At 39.7% G+C, this 19,258-nt stretch overlaps 1 protein-coding gene across 1 annotated transcript in view; it reads left to right on the forward strand.

Moving 5' to 3' along the window:
* Positions 1 to 19,258, forward strand: part of PDE3A (phosphodiesterase 3A) — a gene marked incomplete at both ends in the record, with an annotated part of 249,834 nt that overhangs the window by 224,575 nt on the left and 6,001 nt on the right. The window contains 8 exons of the mRNA XM_080620778.1: positions 141 to 226; positions 684 to 853; positions 2,123 to 2,260; positions 8,180 to 8,291; positions 10,853 to 10,966; positions 12,378 to 12,577; positions 13,823 to 14,026; positions 17,387 to 17,542. Coding sequence (XP_080476904.1) covers positions 141 to 226; positions 684 to 853; positions 2,123 to 2,260; positions 8,180 to 8,291; positions 10,853 to 10,966; positions 12,378 to 12,577; positions 13,823 to 14,026; positions 17,387 to 17,542 — 1,180 coding nt within the window. The remainder of the gene's footprint in view (positions 1 to 140; positions 227 to 683; positions 854 to 2,122; positions 2,261 to 8,179; positions 8,292 to 10,852; positions 10,967 to 12,377; positions 12,578 to 13,822; positions 14,027 to 17,386; positions 17,543 to 19,258) is intronic.

Raw genomic sequence — 19,258 nt, forward strand, 5'->3', positions numbered from 1 at the left:
ATTTGTCTGGAGAATGCACTCTGTACTGTAGCTTATGCTGTATGACATAATCTCACACTTGTCGGCAGGATATAATTTTACGTAAGACTGTCTAATGTGCATGGTTCTTTATATTGTGCATGTTTCTTGATTTATTTCAGCTGTGGCAGACCCTATAACCAAATAGAAACCAGTGATGGGACACTAGATAGAAATGATGGTACCACACACACCCTGAACAGAACAGGTAATTTTTTGTCTATCAAAAACTTCTCATCCCTTAAAATTCAGTAGTCATTCACTGAAAGGGCAGATACGGCTGTCTGTCATAAAAAAAGATTGTACGTAGGTGATACCATGCAAATTGTCTTCGAGGCTTCTTTCTATTTTGTATATACAACATGCAAAATGCTAATGAATAGAGTTAAAATATGAAGGGGATCTGGTTTCCCTCATCTAACCTTGTCAGTTCAGTTAATAGTCTTTAAATTTTTTCTCACTCTTCAACCCCTGATCCCATTTTTTTGCACTCTGCAGGGTATATGCTTTAATGCCTTTGGACAGATTGTCTGTCTTTGGACCCAGCCAAGCAGCACATATGTATTATGAGTCAGAGATCCTGTTGCCGTTATTCAGAAGGTCACAGAATGACTTTGGTGCAGTCCTTGCTGTTCACACAACAAGCCTTGTGATTTGTTTTGTAGATGATCCTGCGCAAGCCACTTCTGACTATGAGACCAACAACAGTGATAGCAGTGATATCGTACAAAATGATGATGAGACAGATTGCTCCAAAGAGCAGACACATAAGGGATCCATCTGTAGGACGTACACTCCTGAGACCATCATTCTGCATCCCTTGATACCACCTGAGGTAGCTTGTTTAAGTTCCACTCACACAATAGATGAAGGAGAGGGGAGAAATAAAAAACAAACAAAACACCCAAACCGCCTCAAAAAAACCCCTTAGAGTTGTCTAAAGACTGTAACCATGGTTTTAAGCAACAATTGCAGCAGGCTTCTACCTTGTAGTAGGAGGATTGACTTTCAAGAATGGAAAGGAACCATTGAAATGTGTGACAGCTGCTAAGCACAGGCCACTTGTGGAACACTAACCATCTATTTCAATGAATAAATACATGTTTATGGATCCATCATAAGTCATTTCTGAAATATTTGGCTTCTGTGTTAGCCTGGCTTTAAAGGGAATGGATTGTAAGGAAGACTACCAGTGTGATATATAGTCTTCCTGTTCAGCCTTCTCAGTGGCCTTGTAATCTTAATTAATATATACAGTGATCCTTATTTTAACATAAATTAATGCTTTTCTGAGGGTGCTGGCATAATGTTATTGGTGGTGGATGTCTTGAACATAGGAACATTGCGGTATGGTGAACAAGGGCTGATCTTCTTATGACTGCTGTATTCAGCTGTAATCTTGATCGAGATGGAGAGGGAAAGCTTTGTTCAGTTAAATTTTCAACAGCCTATTTCACAACCGAATTAATAACTTTGAGTTGGCTTGAGCTCTTGAAAAAATTTATTGTAATCTGTTGGAGTTGGACATGCTGAAAGAAGGCATTTTTCTCAAGATATTTTGGCATTTACTCGTCTACAGTTTCTTAGTAATAATGAAATTCAACAAAGTATAGAGGGAGAAATGTGAAAAGAAGGGCACAACCCATCTTTTTCTTGCAGACTTTAAAACCAGGTAGGTTTCAGTTTAAGAAGTACAAGTTTTCACTTGGACTGAGCTCCATTAGCCGTGTTAGATTGTAATGAATACAGACGTAGAAACTGAGCACTTTTCCCTCTGTACTGCAGCATATTTTACAATGAAGAAAACATTTCCTTTGGAAATGAATGAATGATTCCCATGAATGAACAAATGAATGTGTCTCATGGATAAGTTCCGAGGCTGATGTTTCATACACAGACATTCTTATTCATTCAAGTGAAACAAATTATAAAGAAGAGTGACTAGCTGCAGGGCTGGTAGAAACGGGGACATTTCCACTGAGCTGAGCAAAGTACCAACAACTTACAGAAGATGCTAATGTGACCTTAGTTTTTAAGAATGTAAGTTTTTGCATGAGGTGCTTCACAGAACTGAATTTCCTCTTTATTCTGATTTCTGGAACAGGGCAAACCTGTACTTGCTCCAGAGCCTCTGGTTATGGACAACTTGGATCCCCTGATGGAGCAACTAAATAGTTGGAACTTCCCAATCTTTGATTTGGTGGAAAAAATCGGAAAGAAGTGTGGTCGGATTCTCAGTCAGGTGAGGAGGATATCCTGTCTGCAGGGACTGGCTAGATTATTGACAGATTTAGACAAAGTAGTGTTAAGACCCATTGTCCTTACAATTTCATCATCCCATGAATTGTGATCCCTGCCACCTAATTCAAAGCTGCCATTACGAACTCCATCTCATTTATATACTTTAAAATTTAAAAATATGAAATTAAAAAACACACATTTTTCCTGGTTCTCTCTGCCAATAAGTTTACATAAACCTTTCTGAATATTCTTTTCTATCTGCAGGAGGTGCTGCCACCCTCTTTTGAATTTTTTGTGAAAGGATTTCTCATGGGTTTCAGTATGGGAGGACTAAACTGTAAATACATTCAGTTGATGAAGGAAACACAAAAATTTTGTACCTTTTTTATACTGGAGATTTCAGGCTGTGCAAGAAAGAAATGTTTCAGGAAATGGGAATGAAAATAGTCCTTTCTATATTCCCTCATCTTTAAAAAGTCAGCACTTTAATAGTAAATTCATGTCATTATACATAGGGAAGACTAATTTACTGTGAATCAGGGTGTGAGATCTTTCTAGACTTTCAACTGTTGTTTTTTCGTTCCCTCCTATAAGCTGAATGCAGGTACTGACACAGCCCATATCTACCCAGCACAGTGTCACTTCTATAACCACTTTCTTGGATGAATTTTCTGCTGTGTTATGCCCCTTTTCCTTGCGCACTGACAAATCAGCCTCTTTTTCTTACAGAAATACTGAAGTTTATCAAACAGCAAAGGCAAGTAATTATTGTTATGTAGGGATGGAAGGGGGAAAAAACAACCCCAAAACAAAGCAACAAGAGAATCTGACTGATCTAGTGTCACTTTACAAGGCATTATTAGTGATGAGTACTGGAAAGAAGAGATTATGTTAATTGGTATAATGTGGGATAATTAATACTCCCCACAAACACGGAGGTTAGTGTGCCACACAGATCTCAGTGCAATGAGCTCCAGAGAATGCTGTATCAAATCTTGGTCCCTTGGTGTTTAACTGTTATTCAGCTAGATTCAATTATCCAGTGGTCAACCAGGAAAACCAAAGCATGAATTCAAATTTATCCTGTGGTCTTCCTTTTATTGTTCTTTAGCTTGGCAAGTAACATCTGTGTTTAACCAGTCTACCAGCTCTCTAGGTTGATTTTAGAGAAATAGGCAAACTATGGCTGGATGGGGATATTGATATAAATTCAGTGATAATTATTGAGACACATGAGATAGCAAGCATTAGATAGTGGTTAAAATGCTTTTCTAGAGCATTTTTTTTTTTCATATTGTTTTCTAACAGCATACAATGAAAAATGAAACATAAGGAAAAAGAGAACTCTATTTAATGGCATGTTAACAGTTTGGATGAGCAGAAACTTGTTCTGGTTTTACATGAGTACCTCTATATGTTTTAACTGCTTTGCCAAGTTGCGTAGTTCTGTACCTCTCAGGACAATTCCCTTGTGCCTCCCTCAATTTGCACTAAAGCTCCACACTCTGATTCCCAGCATCTGCTTTTTGCACAGCTTCTGAGCATGTTATCCATTTTGCAGTGCTGCAAAATAAGACCTGTGAAATAAAATAGGGAAGCTTTAATAAATAGTATTTGTGATCAAAATTCAACGTTTTTCTGTAGCAGCTGCTTGTAATAACTCCCACTCCCTAAAAGCAGAATGTGACAAGTTCAACTTTGTTCATGAAATAAAGATAGATCCTTCAGTTCTTTCCCTACCTACTCAAATGCTCCCAACAGAATTATTTTTAGAAATAAAGAGAACTAAAATAAATAAATCTTTTTTTTCCCAGCCAAAAGTATTGTCTTTTTCTTGTATAATTTAAATCCTACGATATTATAAACAAAGGAAAACAAAAGCTGTAATGATTTATTCTCCATATTTTGCCATTAAATGGACTCATCCATTAAAAATAAGTAAATTAACAAGCTGAATTAACTATGTTTGCCTTGCTAGCTTAAATTTATGAGATGGAACAAAGCAGAGCTGACACGTGCCTCTGGGGAAGCATTCAGTTTAGAAAGCAAGTGCTGGCTTAGCATCTTTAAAGCTGCTTGAGATGTCTGTTTCTTCCTTCTGGAATGTTAAATTGGTTTACACATATAAAAAGACCCCAAACCAGTCAGCAGCCATAAAAGCATCTGTGCAAAGTACAGTGGCAAGCACTCTAAATGTGGTACTAACAACTACACATGATGGGGGTTAGAGAGCAATTTACATACCAGTCTCATTTCAGAAAGGAACAGCAGAGCTTTCAACAGAGTTGATGTTTCACAGCAGGTCATAAAGTTAGATAATGTCTTCAGTCGCACTTAACTCTCTTCTTAAAGCTCCTATAAAACTAAAACCTGTGGAAGAGAAACTCATTTGCCTTGGAAAGCAAATAAAAAAGAATAGGCTGAAGTCTAGCTGTTATTACTGGGCCCATAGAGACGATGAATGGTGGTGGTGCTCCTGTGCTCTCAGTACATGAGTGGCATCAAGGCAGGGTGGCATCATTCCTGTGTGTGTTGTGAGTTGTCCCTGGATGGTGCCAAGAGGATTCTGTTCATCTCATAATCATGCATGGCTTCTGTAGAGAGAAACTGCAGCCATTGAATGAAGGAGAGAAGGAAATCAGTTCTTGGGGAATGGGATGTTCCCGGGATCATTACAGCGGCCCTCATGAGGAGTTGTGCTTGTCAGAGCTGGAGACAGGGTGCCAGCAACTTAGAAGAAACATATGTTTGAATAAAGTAAATGCAAGAGAACAGAGAAGAAGTGCAAAAGGGTTGCCTACAAACGAGTAGGGAACCGCTAATCTAAACTTTGCACATGTCCATTCAGGAGAAATGCTTGTCCTTCTTCAGGCATTGCCACCAAAAGTATCTGAGTTATACATGACTCATTCAGGCATTAGCAATCATGGCAGAAACAAGCTGAATATGGAGGCTGGAGGGAAGAGGCAGTGTGGAGCACCTACTGCCAAGCTCCTGACAGCCCTTGGAGATTCCCTGGGCTTGCCCCTGGCAGCAGAGACCACACTGTGGCTTCAAGGGTGCCATGGTCAGCCCATGGGATTATAACTCGCAGGGAGCTGAATGAAACAGCATGTGGTTTGGGAAGGAGGGATTTTAAAAGACAGGAGCATTTAAAAATGTTTAGTCCGGAGCAATAAATAAACAAAACTGTGCAATTTGTCTTTTCCTTTTTTTTTTTTTTTTTTTCCTTTTTAATGAAAAAATTTAGTTCGTTGACTTTCTGGAAGACATCAGTGCGCTTTTCGCTCTTTCTGACCTGCCCTTATGCCTTACTCCTCCCCATTTGCTAAGAAAGAAAGAAAGAAAACATCACAAAAATGTCAAAATTACCTATTTGGCTGTTTATTGTTTCTAATGATCAGAGTATAATTTTACTCCATTTTACTCCAAGTCATGGGCAAGAGCTATCATTCATATCCATCACAGTCAGCTTTGCTTGTTTTCAACTGCTGTTGAATTTCCCACCCCCCAAAATACAAGGGGAGGAAAAACATGCTTTTATAACATTCTTTGTGTAAGATACCTGTCTGGTATTGGTAGCATAGACCAGTAAGGTTTGGTTCTGCAGAACAGTATTTCTTTATGCTTGCTCTTTTCACAGAGATATTTTTTTCTGGAAATAGGAAGCTTACCGTTCAGTGATCTAAGACTAGAGTGTAAAATAACATGATTCCAGATAGATAAGGAGAATTCTGTGTACAGTTTCTAATCCAAATTATGCATAAGGTCAGTCCCTTCACTCTGCCTCAGTACAGGAGGATCCTGTGGGATTTTCAGACAGTAAAGTTTTGCCTTCTACAGGCCCTACCTTTTTTTTTTTTCTTTTTAACCCTACTTCGTGTTTCCAGAGTGCTGTAATTCAGTAGTTCCTTAGCTCCTTTGCTATAAAGAGTTTTTCACTTTATAAGCAACAGCCATGGCCACAAAGAGAAATTACCACCGGCATTGCTAATGGCACTTACACAGTTCTGGTAGAAACAGAAGAGCTGGGGCCATCAGCAGAACCCCAGCTTTCAAACATGTGTCATCAGGCTTTGTGAATAGTGTCGGACATGACACTCAACGTGTCTCTGCATCATCACTGCCTGTTGCAGTGCTTTGCCAGAGTTTGTCACATGCAGATTTTCCCTGGTAGGGAATAACTAGGCAGGGGAAGATTATTACTGCTGCAAATTCATATCCTTTTTTATTATTCTTACTGTAAAAATCCACAGTGGCAGGACATTGGAAGTTTATGTCATTAAACTTCAGGTGCAGCTCACAGGTATACACAATATGCACAATATGCAGAAAGAAATTTATACACAATATTCAGAAAGAAATTTATACACAACATACTGGCGTGGCAGGTGGGGAGGCTCTAGTCTTACTAACCCTAATGGCTGCCGCCGTGCTCCCCGTGCACCCGACCGCTGTTTTATTCACTGACTTTCAGTGGATGGGGGGAGCCGCCTGGGGGGGGGCAAGGGGTTTGCTATCAAAAAACGTCAGCAACTGGTCTCCCCAGCTCAGCCCGCCCTGGGGTCTCCGATCCCCACGCAGCCGGGGACCTGCCGCAGAGGCTCCCAAAGTTTGGTGTTTTTTTAAAAAAAAAAATAAAAATTTCTCAGTGAGGGTGACGGAACACTGGAACAGGCTGCCCAGGGGGGTTGTGGAGTCTCCTTCTCTGGAGACATTCAAAACCCACCTGGACACATTCCCGTGTAACCTCATCTAGGTGTTCCTGCTCCGGCAGGGGGATTGGACTAGATGATCTTTTGAGGTCCCTTCCAATCTCTAGTATACTGTGATACTGTGATACTGAAAGAAACCAAGGCCAGGTTGGATGGGGCTTTGAGCAACCTGATCTTGTGGAAGGTGTCCCTGCCCATGGCAGGGGTGTTGGAAACATATGAGCTTTAAAGTCCCTTTCAACCCAAACCATTCTGTGATTCCATGAAAGAAATGGGTGTGGATAGCTGTTTGATTTACATTCGGGTGTAAAACACAAAATACAATTTTTACAATTTTCTTATTGCTATAGCATTTACCACTCCAAATGTGCTTCAATTCGCTTAGCTCTAGGCAGATCATTACCAGACAGATGGCATCAAAAGGACAGAATTTAGCTAACAGCAGTAAATAAATAAAGAAGCAAAAGGCTTTAGGGTCCTATTTGTGACTGAAGTGAAAACGTCAGGCAGTAAATTTACTATGTCCCATTGTTCTGTATGTCTCGTTCAAACTTGACTTCAAAAGTGTCCGTCTTGCAGCAGTTTCTGTCTATATTTCTGAGCGCTTGTCCTTCCTGAGCGACTCCTCACTCATCCATCACAGTCTCCCTTCCAGTATGGCTTCTGGATGTCTACAGTCATCTTTCCATGCAGGAACACTTGGAGCAGCTCTGCTTCCTAAGCTGCTTGCTGCCTGTGAAATCCTTTTGGAGAAGTCATTTCTGTCATTTCACTTCTAAAATAGGTTAGAGAGAAAGGAGATAATCTCCTTTCAAATCATTCTCTCCTTTTGTCATTCCTTCACTTGTTCCTGCTTTTTCTGGGAATTGATTTGACTCATGGATTCTCCTTGGAATTTTTACAAAAACGCTAAAGACTTCTGGACATCATCCTTTATGTGTGTGTTTCTGAGGCGTTATAAAATTTGGAGGATCAATATACCTGAAAGGATGATAAGAATGTCTGCAACAGTATAACAAAAGAATGAGGTCTTTTTGGTACTAATAGCTTGTCTGTTTGGCTATGTAGCCACATGCCTATGGAAGTGCAAATAGCTGCAGCTATACACAGATCAGAGAGCAGGTTTTCATGGGGTAATTCAATAGAATGATTTTTATTAGAGTTTTTCTGGCCTACTTAGCAGCATGGTTGTTTTGGTTTTTCAGGTATCATACAGACTATTTGAAGACATGGGGCTGTTTGAAACCTTTAAAATACCAGTAAGGGAATTCATGAACTACTTTCATGCCTTGGAATGTGGATACCGAGAGATACCTTGTAAGTAAAAATTCCCAGCAGATAATAATATGTCCTTAAAGTTTGGGATATTTTCCACACTTTTTGCTATTGAAGCCTTTCTTCTCTCATTATAACAGCTACTTCTTTTCTTCTGGCACATCACACCAAATGGATGGCTCTGTAATTGGAGGCTGGCACTGAACCACAGTCTCTCGTCTTTTTCTCATCGCATTTAATGTTTCATGCTGTTTCACAGCAATTCATGGCAAAATTCTATGCAAGCCTAAAACCATATAAAGCTACTAAAAGTGCAAAGAATTGTTTGCTGATGCTGCAAGTGTACCCCAGTGCCCCAGTTGGAGTTTACTGAAACATTTCCCCCCCATAAGCAATTTGGATTTTTACACTGTTGCAGTGCTATGCAGCCAAAGGAGATGAGCTCTGTAAAGCAGAAAAAATATGCCAAGTAGATGAGTGCAAATACACTGAAACTACAGCTAGGCTGATATTTTTCCATGTGAATCATTCATTCACTGAAAAACCTGCTTTCAGTCATCCCCAAAGTATTTACTAATTCAAATCAAATTTACCAAGCGAACTGCAAAAGTCTCTTCTTTTTCCATGAGGAGAGAGGGAGTTATTACCCGCTTTAGCTAGTAGATAACCCTGGTGCTGAGGAATATAGGACACTGTGTTTCCTCCCACCTCCAGAAAAATGTCTGAAACATTGGTTTAATAAGTCATATAGCCTCTGTCTTAAAATATTAAATACCAATTGCAACATCTACGATGGAAGTGATTGAAGGAAAGCTACCTCAAATTGCCTTCCAGTCAGGACTTTTGGACACTCTTCTGGAAAGTGAGAGACTAAATTTCGAATCTTTCCTTGTGTTTGAACTGGATTGGGGATTTGAAGCAGCAGATTATAGCCTAAAGGAGTTATAGGTGGATGTCCCACAGTTGGTCTGTCCTACTGGAGCCATTCCTCTTTACTTAAAACATTTAAATATTCGTAGAGTCTCAGGATTTTTTATGAATCTAGCTCTTCGTTACGTTGGTTTTTCTTAAGCATGTTTTGGTTTAGTAAAGCAGAATATTTTGTCTCATAAAAAATTAATTTGCCTTCCAGCTTTTCATTTCTGTGAAGGGGTAAAAACCAAAGCAACTTGTTTGAACTTAACCATTTCTTTCTTCTGGTTGCTGAACTGAAAAATGGGTTATTCACACAAAATTCATGGTGACCATCCCAGTTGGATTAAATCAGTACAAGTTTCACAAGAGGCCAGTCCAGCTTTTACTCCTGAGAAAAGCATTAAACCTCTGTGCAGGGCCATCATCTAGGTTTTGCATGAGGGAGATAAGTGTCTCAGGAGAGATTATTTTGTTTTCTTCTTTTCAAAAATAACTTAATAGAAGGAGCAGCCTTAGAGTGAAATTCAGTACCAGTGCTGAGAAACCCCCATCTGCTATACACTGCCTATCTTTAGGATGCAGCAGGTGTAAAACCAGGTTGCTAACTCTTCTTGATGCCATTCTCTTCTGCTCCCCCAGAGTACAGAGGGTTTCTTCCACCACTGTGAGTTTTACAGATAGGGGTGACACAGCAGTAGAGTCCCACACTTTTGTGCTTTGTCCTCTAAAATATGTCTTTCCAGAACTGCAGTAGCAGTAATGTGGCCTTAGGTTATCATTTTGATTAGCAGATTTCTTTATGTTTGCCTAGTCATTGTAGAAGATACCTGTGCTCTGCCCAAAATCAGCCTAAATCACAAGCTGAACTGCTTGTCCTTTGGTGATTTAAACCCAAGTGCAAGCTTTGTTCCTGGTGCAGCAAAGCATTAGCCCTCTTTCAGCATCATGGTTGCTTTTTGCTAATGTGCATTTAGATCATGCATTGTGCTGAACTAGCATGTGATTCTTTTTCAGCCAGTTGTGTTGGTTGCGGAATAGTTTATCTGGCCTTGTAGGATTTGCTGTTATGAGCCCTGGGGTAACTTTTATCACTCACTTCTGCAAAGGCAGGTTGTAGTAAGTCAGATTACAAGATCCAGGGCCATAACTCTTATCTCTGGCCAGAAAACCTCAGAAACAACCTGATTTAACTGTGCGGTGTACACCTATCCTGAATGTGATTTTTTTTGCAGTGCAGCTGCTAGCACAGCACTTATATTTGCTCAGGTAGAGTCAGGTAGGTGTTACCTGCCTTCTGTTTACAAGCTAGGTGAAATCTTGACTACTGAAGTGGGTGAGATTTTCCCACTGATTTCATTTGAATCAGAGATTAAACGTGCATATTTTACATGATGGCATTTAAGAAGCTAAAGGCAACCCCTTGAGTAAAGGATTGGAGCTGGTAGCATAGGCAGTCCCACTGCTTCTCTGTTTTCTCTGTCTTGACTGGTGTTATACATACCATTGAATGTGCTTCAACTTAAGTGAAAGAAAATCTGAGCGTTTACTGAATACAGATGGTTTGCATGTTTCTGATAACGTTTGATTTGTCTCTCGATTGACTGCCATGCAGTACCCACTAGATGGTGCTGATTTCCCTCTGTGAGAAATCAGAGTTTAATAGCAGGGTAATTTGCTTTGTATCACAGATCACAACCGAATCCATGCAACTGATGTTCTACATGCCGTTTGGTACCTTACTACTCAGCCCATCCCAGGACTCCCAACTGTGATTAATGATCACGGGTCAGCAAGTGATTCAGGTATATTTAAATGTGCAAGTGTATATTGTATTTTAAAAGTTTTTTGTCCTGAGATTTGCTGTAAGAAAGCCAATAGTTGAGGATTGCGTACAATATTTGTTATCATATAGACTTAAGTTCAGTGGTAACTTGGATTTTGAGAGTGTTAAAGTATGTTTATGTAACTTTGAAGAGAATGGAATTGGTCCTTCAAAGCCTGATACTTTACTTTTAACAATGTGTGAATGCAAGCCTTTGTGGCACCCATTGCAGTTTGTTTGCAATGGGTGCTACAGTTTGTTGCAGTTTGATTTTTACAATAACTTTTTTCATAGGAAAACTGTATTGGTAGTGCTTTTCAGTTCTGCTCTAGAAGCAGTGTAGACTTAAATCCTCAAACCCTGCATTGTTTTACTATTACAAAATCTCTGAGGCATGCAGCATTGCTGCTACTTGGCTGTGGTGAAGTGTTTCTTTGCCTCTCCTAACTGTATCCAAAGAAGGAGACTTGTTGCCATTTTACAACCAGCTTGCAAGACCACTCATCTGTTTTTTTATGTTTGTTCCTTACAAGAAGCTGCTCTTACTCCATTTTTATATTAACTTACCCAGGTTCAGCTGTAACAACTAGAGGACCTTGCTATATTTTGTGGGAGTTCTGAAGGAAACCTCTTCCATTTCTGCTTTTTCTGGTGGTGTTTTTGTGGCACATCATTTGTTAAACTCTTCAGGATATTTTGGTGGGGTGGGAAACATTTTTATTCCTGGAAAACTTTATTTAGCAGGGGTTGTCGGAGGCTTTTTAAGTGAGATGAAATAGGTGTAATGAAAGGGGTTGAGTTTTGCAGCTTTTTGGTGTTTGTTATTTGAAAGACTGTTCAGCTGCATGTAAGACCTATTCAAGCAGATTAAATTAGCAAAACATCTCAGTTACCATCTGCACCTGACAGGCATGTTCAAGCTGCTTCAAACAGAGGAGGATTATCAGCAAAGATCCAAAGTCTAGACCTTTGGATTAGAAAATGTGAATTAATAAATTAATAAATGCTAGTTCATTGTTTTAAGTAAGGACTGTTAGTGACTTATAGGCTAATCTATATGGTGAAGCAATTAGATGATGGAGTGAGAAGACTGAGTTACCCACAAAGCTCCAGAATGGCCATAAATCCATGGCTTATGGCTACTGACTCTGCTGCATTGCTGGAAGATCCCCAGATGGAGTCAGAGTTTGTTTCTTTCCAGTTGTATTCCTTATTGCACTGGATCATGTGCACAGTATCAGAAAGTACTGGGGTTAGGATGTGTTTATTCTTCTATTATGTGTTGTAAATTTATCCCTTCCCTTCCTGCATTGTTGCTTCTACCAGTTTCAATAAATCTGGAAAAGTGGTAAGGATTATTTTTTCTCCCAATTTTTTTTATTTCTGCTCAGATTCTGATAGTGGAATCACTCATGGCCATATGGGTTATGTGTTTTCAAAGACATACACACCTACAGATGACAGCTACGGATGCCTAGCTGGCAACATCCCTGCCCTTGAATTGATGGCTCTTTATGTAGCTGCAGCCATGCATGATTATGATCATCCAGGAAGGACCAATGCCTTTTTGGTAGCAACAAGTGCTCCTCAGGTAAATAAATCTCAAGCAGTATTGCTGTTAAGTTTGGAAAGTCCTCAGTAGCAGTTTCTTCTTGCCTTATGGCTTCCATTATGCACAAGTCTACCAAATATTTTGAAACAGCTTATCAAAGTGACCAAAAAAATCACTTCATGTAGGGATTGCCAGTATCTATCATGTAGGGATTGCCAAGTCTTCTTACCCTCCCTCACCACCCTCAGTTAGTAGAGCTGTTAAGAAAGGTACTGATAAAATGTCTTAGTGAAGGAGAAGCTAACGCTCTGCTGACTGATAGAGGATCTAAACTGTGAAATAAAGGAAGAATTATTCTATCCAGTAAGGCACAGAAAGATTAAAATACAACAGAAAACACCGTGCACCATGCAAGTTACTCTGTGCATGACTGTAACACATCTTCTATTGTTCCTATAGAATATGAGCAGCTGCAGTCTTTTAGGAAGGTATTCTTACACTATGCATCTATCAGGGCAGGAGTATGTGTGGAAATGAATCTCAGTTTTATAAATGAAGAATTGAGACTTACCTAAGGTTACATAGAAGTTGCTGCCAGGGTTGGGAGTTGAATTCAGCAATTCTGAGTCACTGTTTATTGGCTTAGATGAGAGATCATCTTTGCTTGCTTTACATAGCTGACCTGCCTGGCTTCAGCGTACTGTTCTGAAAAAACACGAATACCATATTGCCGTCACTGTGAGAGTTTACGCATCTTATTTTGGCAAAGATTTAACTAGTTTTGGATTTTAGCATTGTGTCAGGCTGAGCGTGTTGACAGGTTGCAAGCTGGAATTGCACTTGTTTCTGTGTTTGGAATCGGTCCAGTATGGACACAGTTGCAAAGTACAAACACCGAAGACAATAGTCCCTGTTAAGTGAGGTTAAAATCGGGGAAGGACACACCTATATTAGTCATTAATTTGTAGCCTGAAACAGAATAATCTCTTGACATATGATGCAGTTCAGTCAGGAGCTGAAAACCCTTGAGCATGAAAGACCCAGATTTTTCAAATCAATCTTCCAATAAATCTTCACCATCACAACAGTTCAAGTGTCTGCTATTAGTCCTGCCAAAATCACATCTTCAAACCTTGAGAAGTTCTTTAAAAAAAACCCAAACAAACAAATAACCAACCAGAACCTCCCTCATGTGTCATGCCTGTGTCATTCTCATTTCTGCATTGTAGTTTTTCTTTCGCTAAAAGGTTTCTGAACTTTCAGCTGCCTCTGTTGCTTTCACAGGCAGTGCTGTACAATGACCGCTCTGTCCTGGAGAACCACCATGCTGCTGCTGCCTGGAACCTTTTCATGTCAAGGCCAGAGTACAACTTCCTGGTCAATCTTGACCATGTGGAGTTCAAGCATTTCCGCTTCCTCGTCATTGAGGCTATTTTAGCTACTGACCTGAAGAAACACTTTGATTTTGTTGCCAAATTCAATGCCAAGGTAAGAAGATTGGTTCGGGTTTGTGGTGGATGGTCAGAACAGATTGTGGCTCACTATGTAGCACCATAGTGAAAAAGGCTAGAAAGGCTGTTGGGTTGCTCTTTCTTCTAAATGTCCTTTTGGCTGCTGTAAAACATTCTGTTGAACGGTAATACGGCTGTTATTTTTTACTTAATTTAGTGGTACAGATTCTTTTCTTATATATGTTTTATTTTTTTCAGAAAGCAGTTAAGGCTAAGGATATCGCAGACTATTTGAATATAAATCCCACTTATATCCTACTTTTCAATGTTGTTTTCTTGTTCAGTGGCATTTTAGACCTATTAGCAAAGCACTTGGGAAGAAAATCAAAGGTGTTGCCAAGTTTCCATAGTGGCTAAATACTTAATGTGAATTTTTATTGGTTTAATCATACTGTTACATTATCAAAGCACTGAAATAATAACAATTATTTAATTCTAATTGCAAATGCTGTGAAAGCATGATCTTTCTGTCCTACTTTGTTTCAAATGGGTAGACCCATTTGAAAAAGGTGACTAAAGATCTTTCCTGCATGTTCCATTCAGTGAATATAAAATTACAACCCTGGGAAACCATTCTTAAAAATTATTGTACAGTTTCAACCTAAGTTATTGGAAATCACCACATATCAAGTTACTTTCATAAACTCCATCATCCATCAAAGCTGTTGGCATGTTACCTAGATGATGCCTGTCTTTGGAGCTGGTACTGCCTTCTTGTTCCTTGTGAGAAACACACTAAGCACAGCATTTTTCTCTTCCAGGACTAGGACCTCCTAGCTAGTTTGGTGACATGAAATGTTTTCTTGTGATATTGCTTAGGATGGACCTGTATCCTGAAATTTTGAAGCCTGCAGTTGTATGACTGGTTTTGTTTTCCATTTCCCTGTAACATCTGTGTCTTTATTAGGCTTTAAGAAGCTGTAAAGAAATGCCTTAAATTATGGTCCAGGGCAGACAGAACTGATCTGGAGACCCTTAAAAGACTGAACTCCTTCTGCACACCTCCTAATCATGTCCCAGAACCCCCTGTAGTATCGAGGAGGTTTCTTTAGGTCTTAAATTTTAAGCTCTGGGACCATTTTCACTAGGCTGATTTCCTCATGAAGTATTGAACAGATTTGGCAGATTCTTATCTCTCAGGGCTACAACGACAATAAAGCATGAAGAATTAAAGCTGTCTGAATATATCCTTTGAATTTAACAGTTTGGACCAAAACCTTGACTTATGCGAACATAACTGAGGAATGAAGAAGGACAGGTTAAACCAAGTGATTACTGTGGCTTTGTCACAGAGACTGTCTTAACTGTGAAGAGGACAAGCTTGACGAAAGTCTTAGGTATAAATTGTGGATATTGAAAACTAAATTTGTCTTAAACCTATCGGGCTGGACAACAGTAGGTATAATCACTGTTGTAACTAAGGAAGGTGATACGCAAGACACTGCAGATAAATTGGAGAACAGTCCGAGGTATCATGTTCTGCCAGCTCACTGTAGATTTGTAAGGACATCTGTTAACCTTCTTCTCTCTCCTTATTGCTCAAATAGTCAAATGGTCACCCATGGAATAAAAAGTGGAGAAGGTGAACATATTAACCAGTGCTTGTGGCTGAGCCTGGCTTTCCCAGAGTAATCACTGCTTTAAAATAAGTTACTTATGTTTGGCTGGCAAAAAAGTCTTTTGCACCAGAGTGTTGTCAGAGAGCAGACACAAAATGTTAGTTTGTGGGTGGAGGTGTTATAACTGATAAAATTAGCTCTAAATGATCATATTATTGGTTGAGTTGCTGAACTGTAGTTGAGTATATCAAGGCTACACTCACAGACCCTTCTGTTCAGAAGCAGTGTAAACATACGTAATGTAAGCATCCTCCCACCAGAAAACTTGCAGTTTGGAAAGTACCAAGAAGAAATAATGAAGGAAGCTTACTGGCCAAGACTTTGATGATATCAGTGCATCGGAGCACTTACTGTTCTCTGACATTATTTATGTTGGAACAAGTGCACCAAAAGCAAAGCCCTCGCCATATGGGCCCACTGGCGTATGGAGCAGGGGACATGTTGACAGGGGACATGGGAGTTTCATCTACTCATAGCACAACAACTTTCTATCCATTTTCAACTATTGCAAGCTTGACAATTAAAGCTTTGTTTCATGAAGGGATTTGAATTTCAAAAATTAAGTGGCCAACAAAAGACAGCCCATCCCACACCAGGAGATATTCTAGAAGAAAAGGTTGAGATGAGAAAATGTGGCTAACGGCAGGAAAGGGTGCTATTGCTGGCCATTTGGAGATGTAAAAGACTGAAGTCCTCAATGCTTTTCCAGCCTCAGTCTTTGGAGCTAAGACCTGGATTCAGGAATCCCAGGCCCTTGAGGTGTGAGAGAAAGTCTGAAATGGCAAAGGCTTTATCCTCAGTGATTGGCATCAGGTTAGGGAGCACTTAAACAAACTGGATGTACACAAGTCTGTGGGACCTGATGGGAAGCAGCCATGTGTTTAAGTACCTGATGGAGAGAGTAAAGCAGATGGAGCCAGACTCTTCTCAGTGGTATCTGGTGACAGGACAAGAGACAACAGGCACAAGCTTATATACAGGAATCCCCATTTAAAACCAAGAAGGGATGAGGGTTGTCCGTTGGAAGAGGTTGCCCAAAGAGGTTGTGGAGCATCCCTACTTGGAGATACTCACAGTTAAACTGGACATGATCCTGAACAGCTTGTGTTAGCTGATCATGCCTTTAGTAGAGGAGTTGGACTGGATGATCTCCAAAGGTGCCTTCCAACCTCAACCTTTCTGCAGTACTTTAATGTGATGCTTTTATTTTAGAGCAGTTATTAGTATATATACCTTTTATGGTGGGATGTATGGGAAAACAGAGAAAAGGAAAACCATAGGGAATACTTTCAGACATACTTAGATCAAATAGAGAAATAAGCTTGTTACACGGGTCTTCACATTGCAATTATATCACTGTGGTGTTTGATGGTAATTTATCTTTGAACACCAATTAGGTAATAACTTCTTGTAAAATGTTATGGGAAGATTGCATTTGTTTGTTTTCCTAGCAAAGGCTTTCAAACAAGCACATAATTTGCTAAATATTAATTTCTTATCATTTATCTCAGTGTTCAGTGTTTTGTTTTTCACATTTTTTCTTTTTACATGCTCTACAGCTGATTGTAAATTCCAACCTTGGATTAGCTCACCTGCTTACACTTGTGATTTTGTTACACAGCTAAATATGCTGTAAGATACCCCAGGGCAGAACTTTTCTGCGGATGCATCCTTTTACCCAGGATTAGCGTCAAGGTTCTCCTTTTTCTGGCTACTAGGTGAATGATGATGTTGGAATTGACTGGACTAATGAGAACGACCGCTTGCTGGTTTGTCAGATGTGCATCAAACTGGCTGATATAAATGGGCCTGCCAAATGCAAAGATTTGCATCTGCAATGGACGGAAGGCATTGTCAATGAGTTTTACGAACAGGTAAATAAATGCATGTACAAAGTGATATCTGCCGGTTGCATGTCTTGTGTTAAACAGTCCTGCATCGTGCAGGTGATAAGTAAAAATCACAGAGAATAGGGGTGAAGGGGATGGCTACAGTATTCCACCCTTTTGCTGGATCAGTGAAGCCAATTTGTCATTGATGCTTCTGACATTCCTTCAAAGACCTTTTATAATGGGTTTTCTACAGGCTTAACTGTTCCCCTGTTGCACTACCTTTACAGTGGACATGGTGAACAAGTGTTCCTTTCCTCTTTTTTTTTTTTTTTCCTGTTTGCAGTGATCATGTCTCCCTTTCAGTCTTCTTTAATGCAAACTACGTTTTCATCCTTTCTTCTTTTCAAGACATCAGCTTGTTCTCATTGCTCTCCTCTGCAGTCACTCCAGGTTGCTCTCATGTTTATTGACATGCAGACTCCAAAACTGGACACAACATCCTTGTTGAAATGATCTAAACAGAGCAGAGGAATTATTTTTAGCTTCCCTGTGGGCCACATCTCTGTTCACACACACAGGACCCTTACGTGCTGAACACGACTATAACATTGACTTTCAGTTTATCACAGACTAACCATATCTGCTTGCTACACATTGATCCTGACTCATGCCTTATTTTTTAATAAACTTTCAGAGGATTTGTCATTAGAACTGCACTAATTATGCAAGGCTCAGCTGATGGTAGCACAAGGAAAGAGGACAGCCACTGATTTACAAAGACCTGGGAATAGAGCCAGGCAATGATCCTCTCCTGCTAGGTGTAAAGGAGCCCTTAATTAAACCTTTTCTCATTATAACCTATTTAGCCCTGCTGAGTGCAAGGGACAGGGCTATTCCCACACTATTCCTCTGTTTCCAAAGTGGGAACATATTTTGAATGTGCTGATTAGACTAAACTCTACATCCTGTCTTTTTGAGAAGAAGCAAGCAGGTTAAATCATTGAACCAGACACCCCACAGGTTTCCCAAGGAGGCTGTACAGTAACTTGAAGTCACAGACTAATCCCTTTTAAAGCCTTTTCGTCTTCTCTTAAATTTACTGTACTTACAGTTTGAAAAAAACCAGGATTTTCTGCTGCTGCTGCCATCTGGAGTATGTAAAGAAATGAGAAAAGGGATAAAATTCAGACATTGACTTGAAGCTCCTTCATTTATGTTAGATGTCCTGAGAAAAAGAGAGAACAATGACCCTTACATGTATTACATACGTAGTTGGTTCCATTTTTCTTTTCATTTTTTTCTTAAAGAGAGTCCCATAAAAAGAGGTCGACCTTCATGTCCCAAGTACTCTTTCATGAGATAACTTCATATTTGTTTTCATTAAAACTCTCCCAACAAATTGTACTTCACTTAATTCTGGTGGTGTTCATAGCTTATATGGGGGACTACTGCATGCAGACCAAACCTGTTGCTCAGATATATGGTATGACTCTTCTTTGATCCCACATAATTAATGTCAGAAGGTAGTAAGTGCTCCAATACATTCATATTGTCAAAGTGTTGGATAGTGAGATCTAAATCAAGCTTGAGAGGAGCATGCGTGGGAGGATACTGTGTTATCTGTTCCAGAGTAGGAGTCTGGGTTACTTTCCACCAGTCAGAAAGGTGTGCTACTAATGTTTGCATGCTCTTGGAAGCTGCTCCAAAGGGCTGTTGGAGATTATCTTTCTTATAATCCGTAAATAAATAAATCAATCT

This window comes from Psittacula echo (assembly GCF_963264785.1).
Source record: "Psittacula echo genome assembly, chromosome: 1".
Taxonomy (NCBI): Eukaryota; Metazoa; Chordata; class Aves; order Psittaciformes; family Psittacidae; genus Psittacula; species Psittacula echo.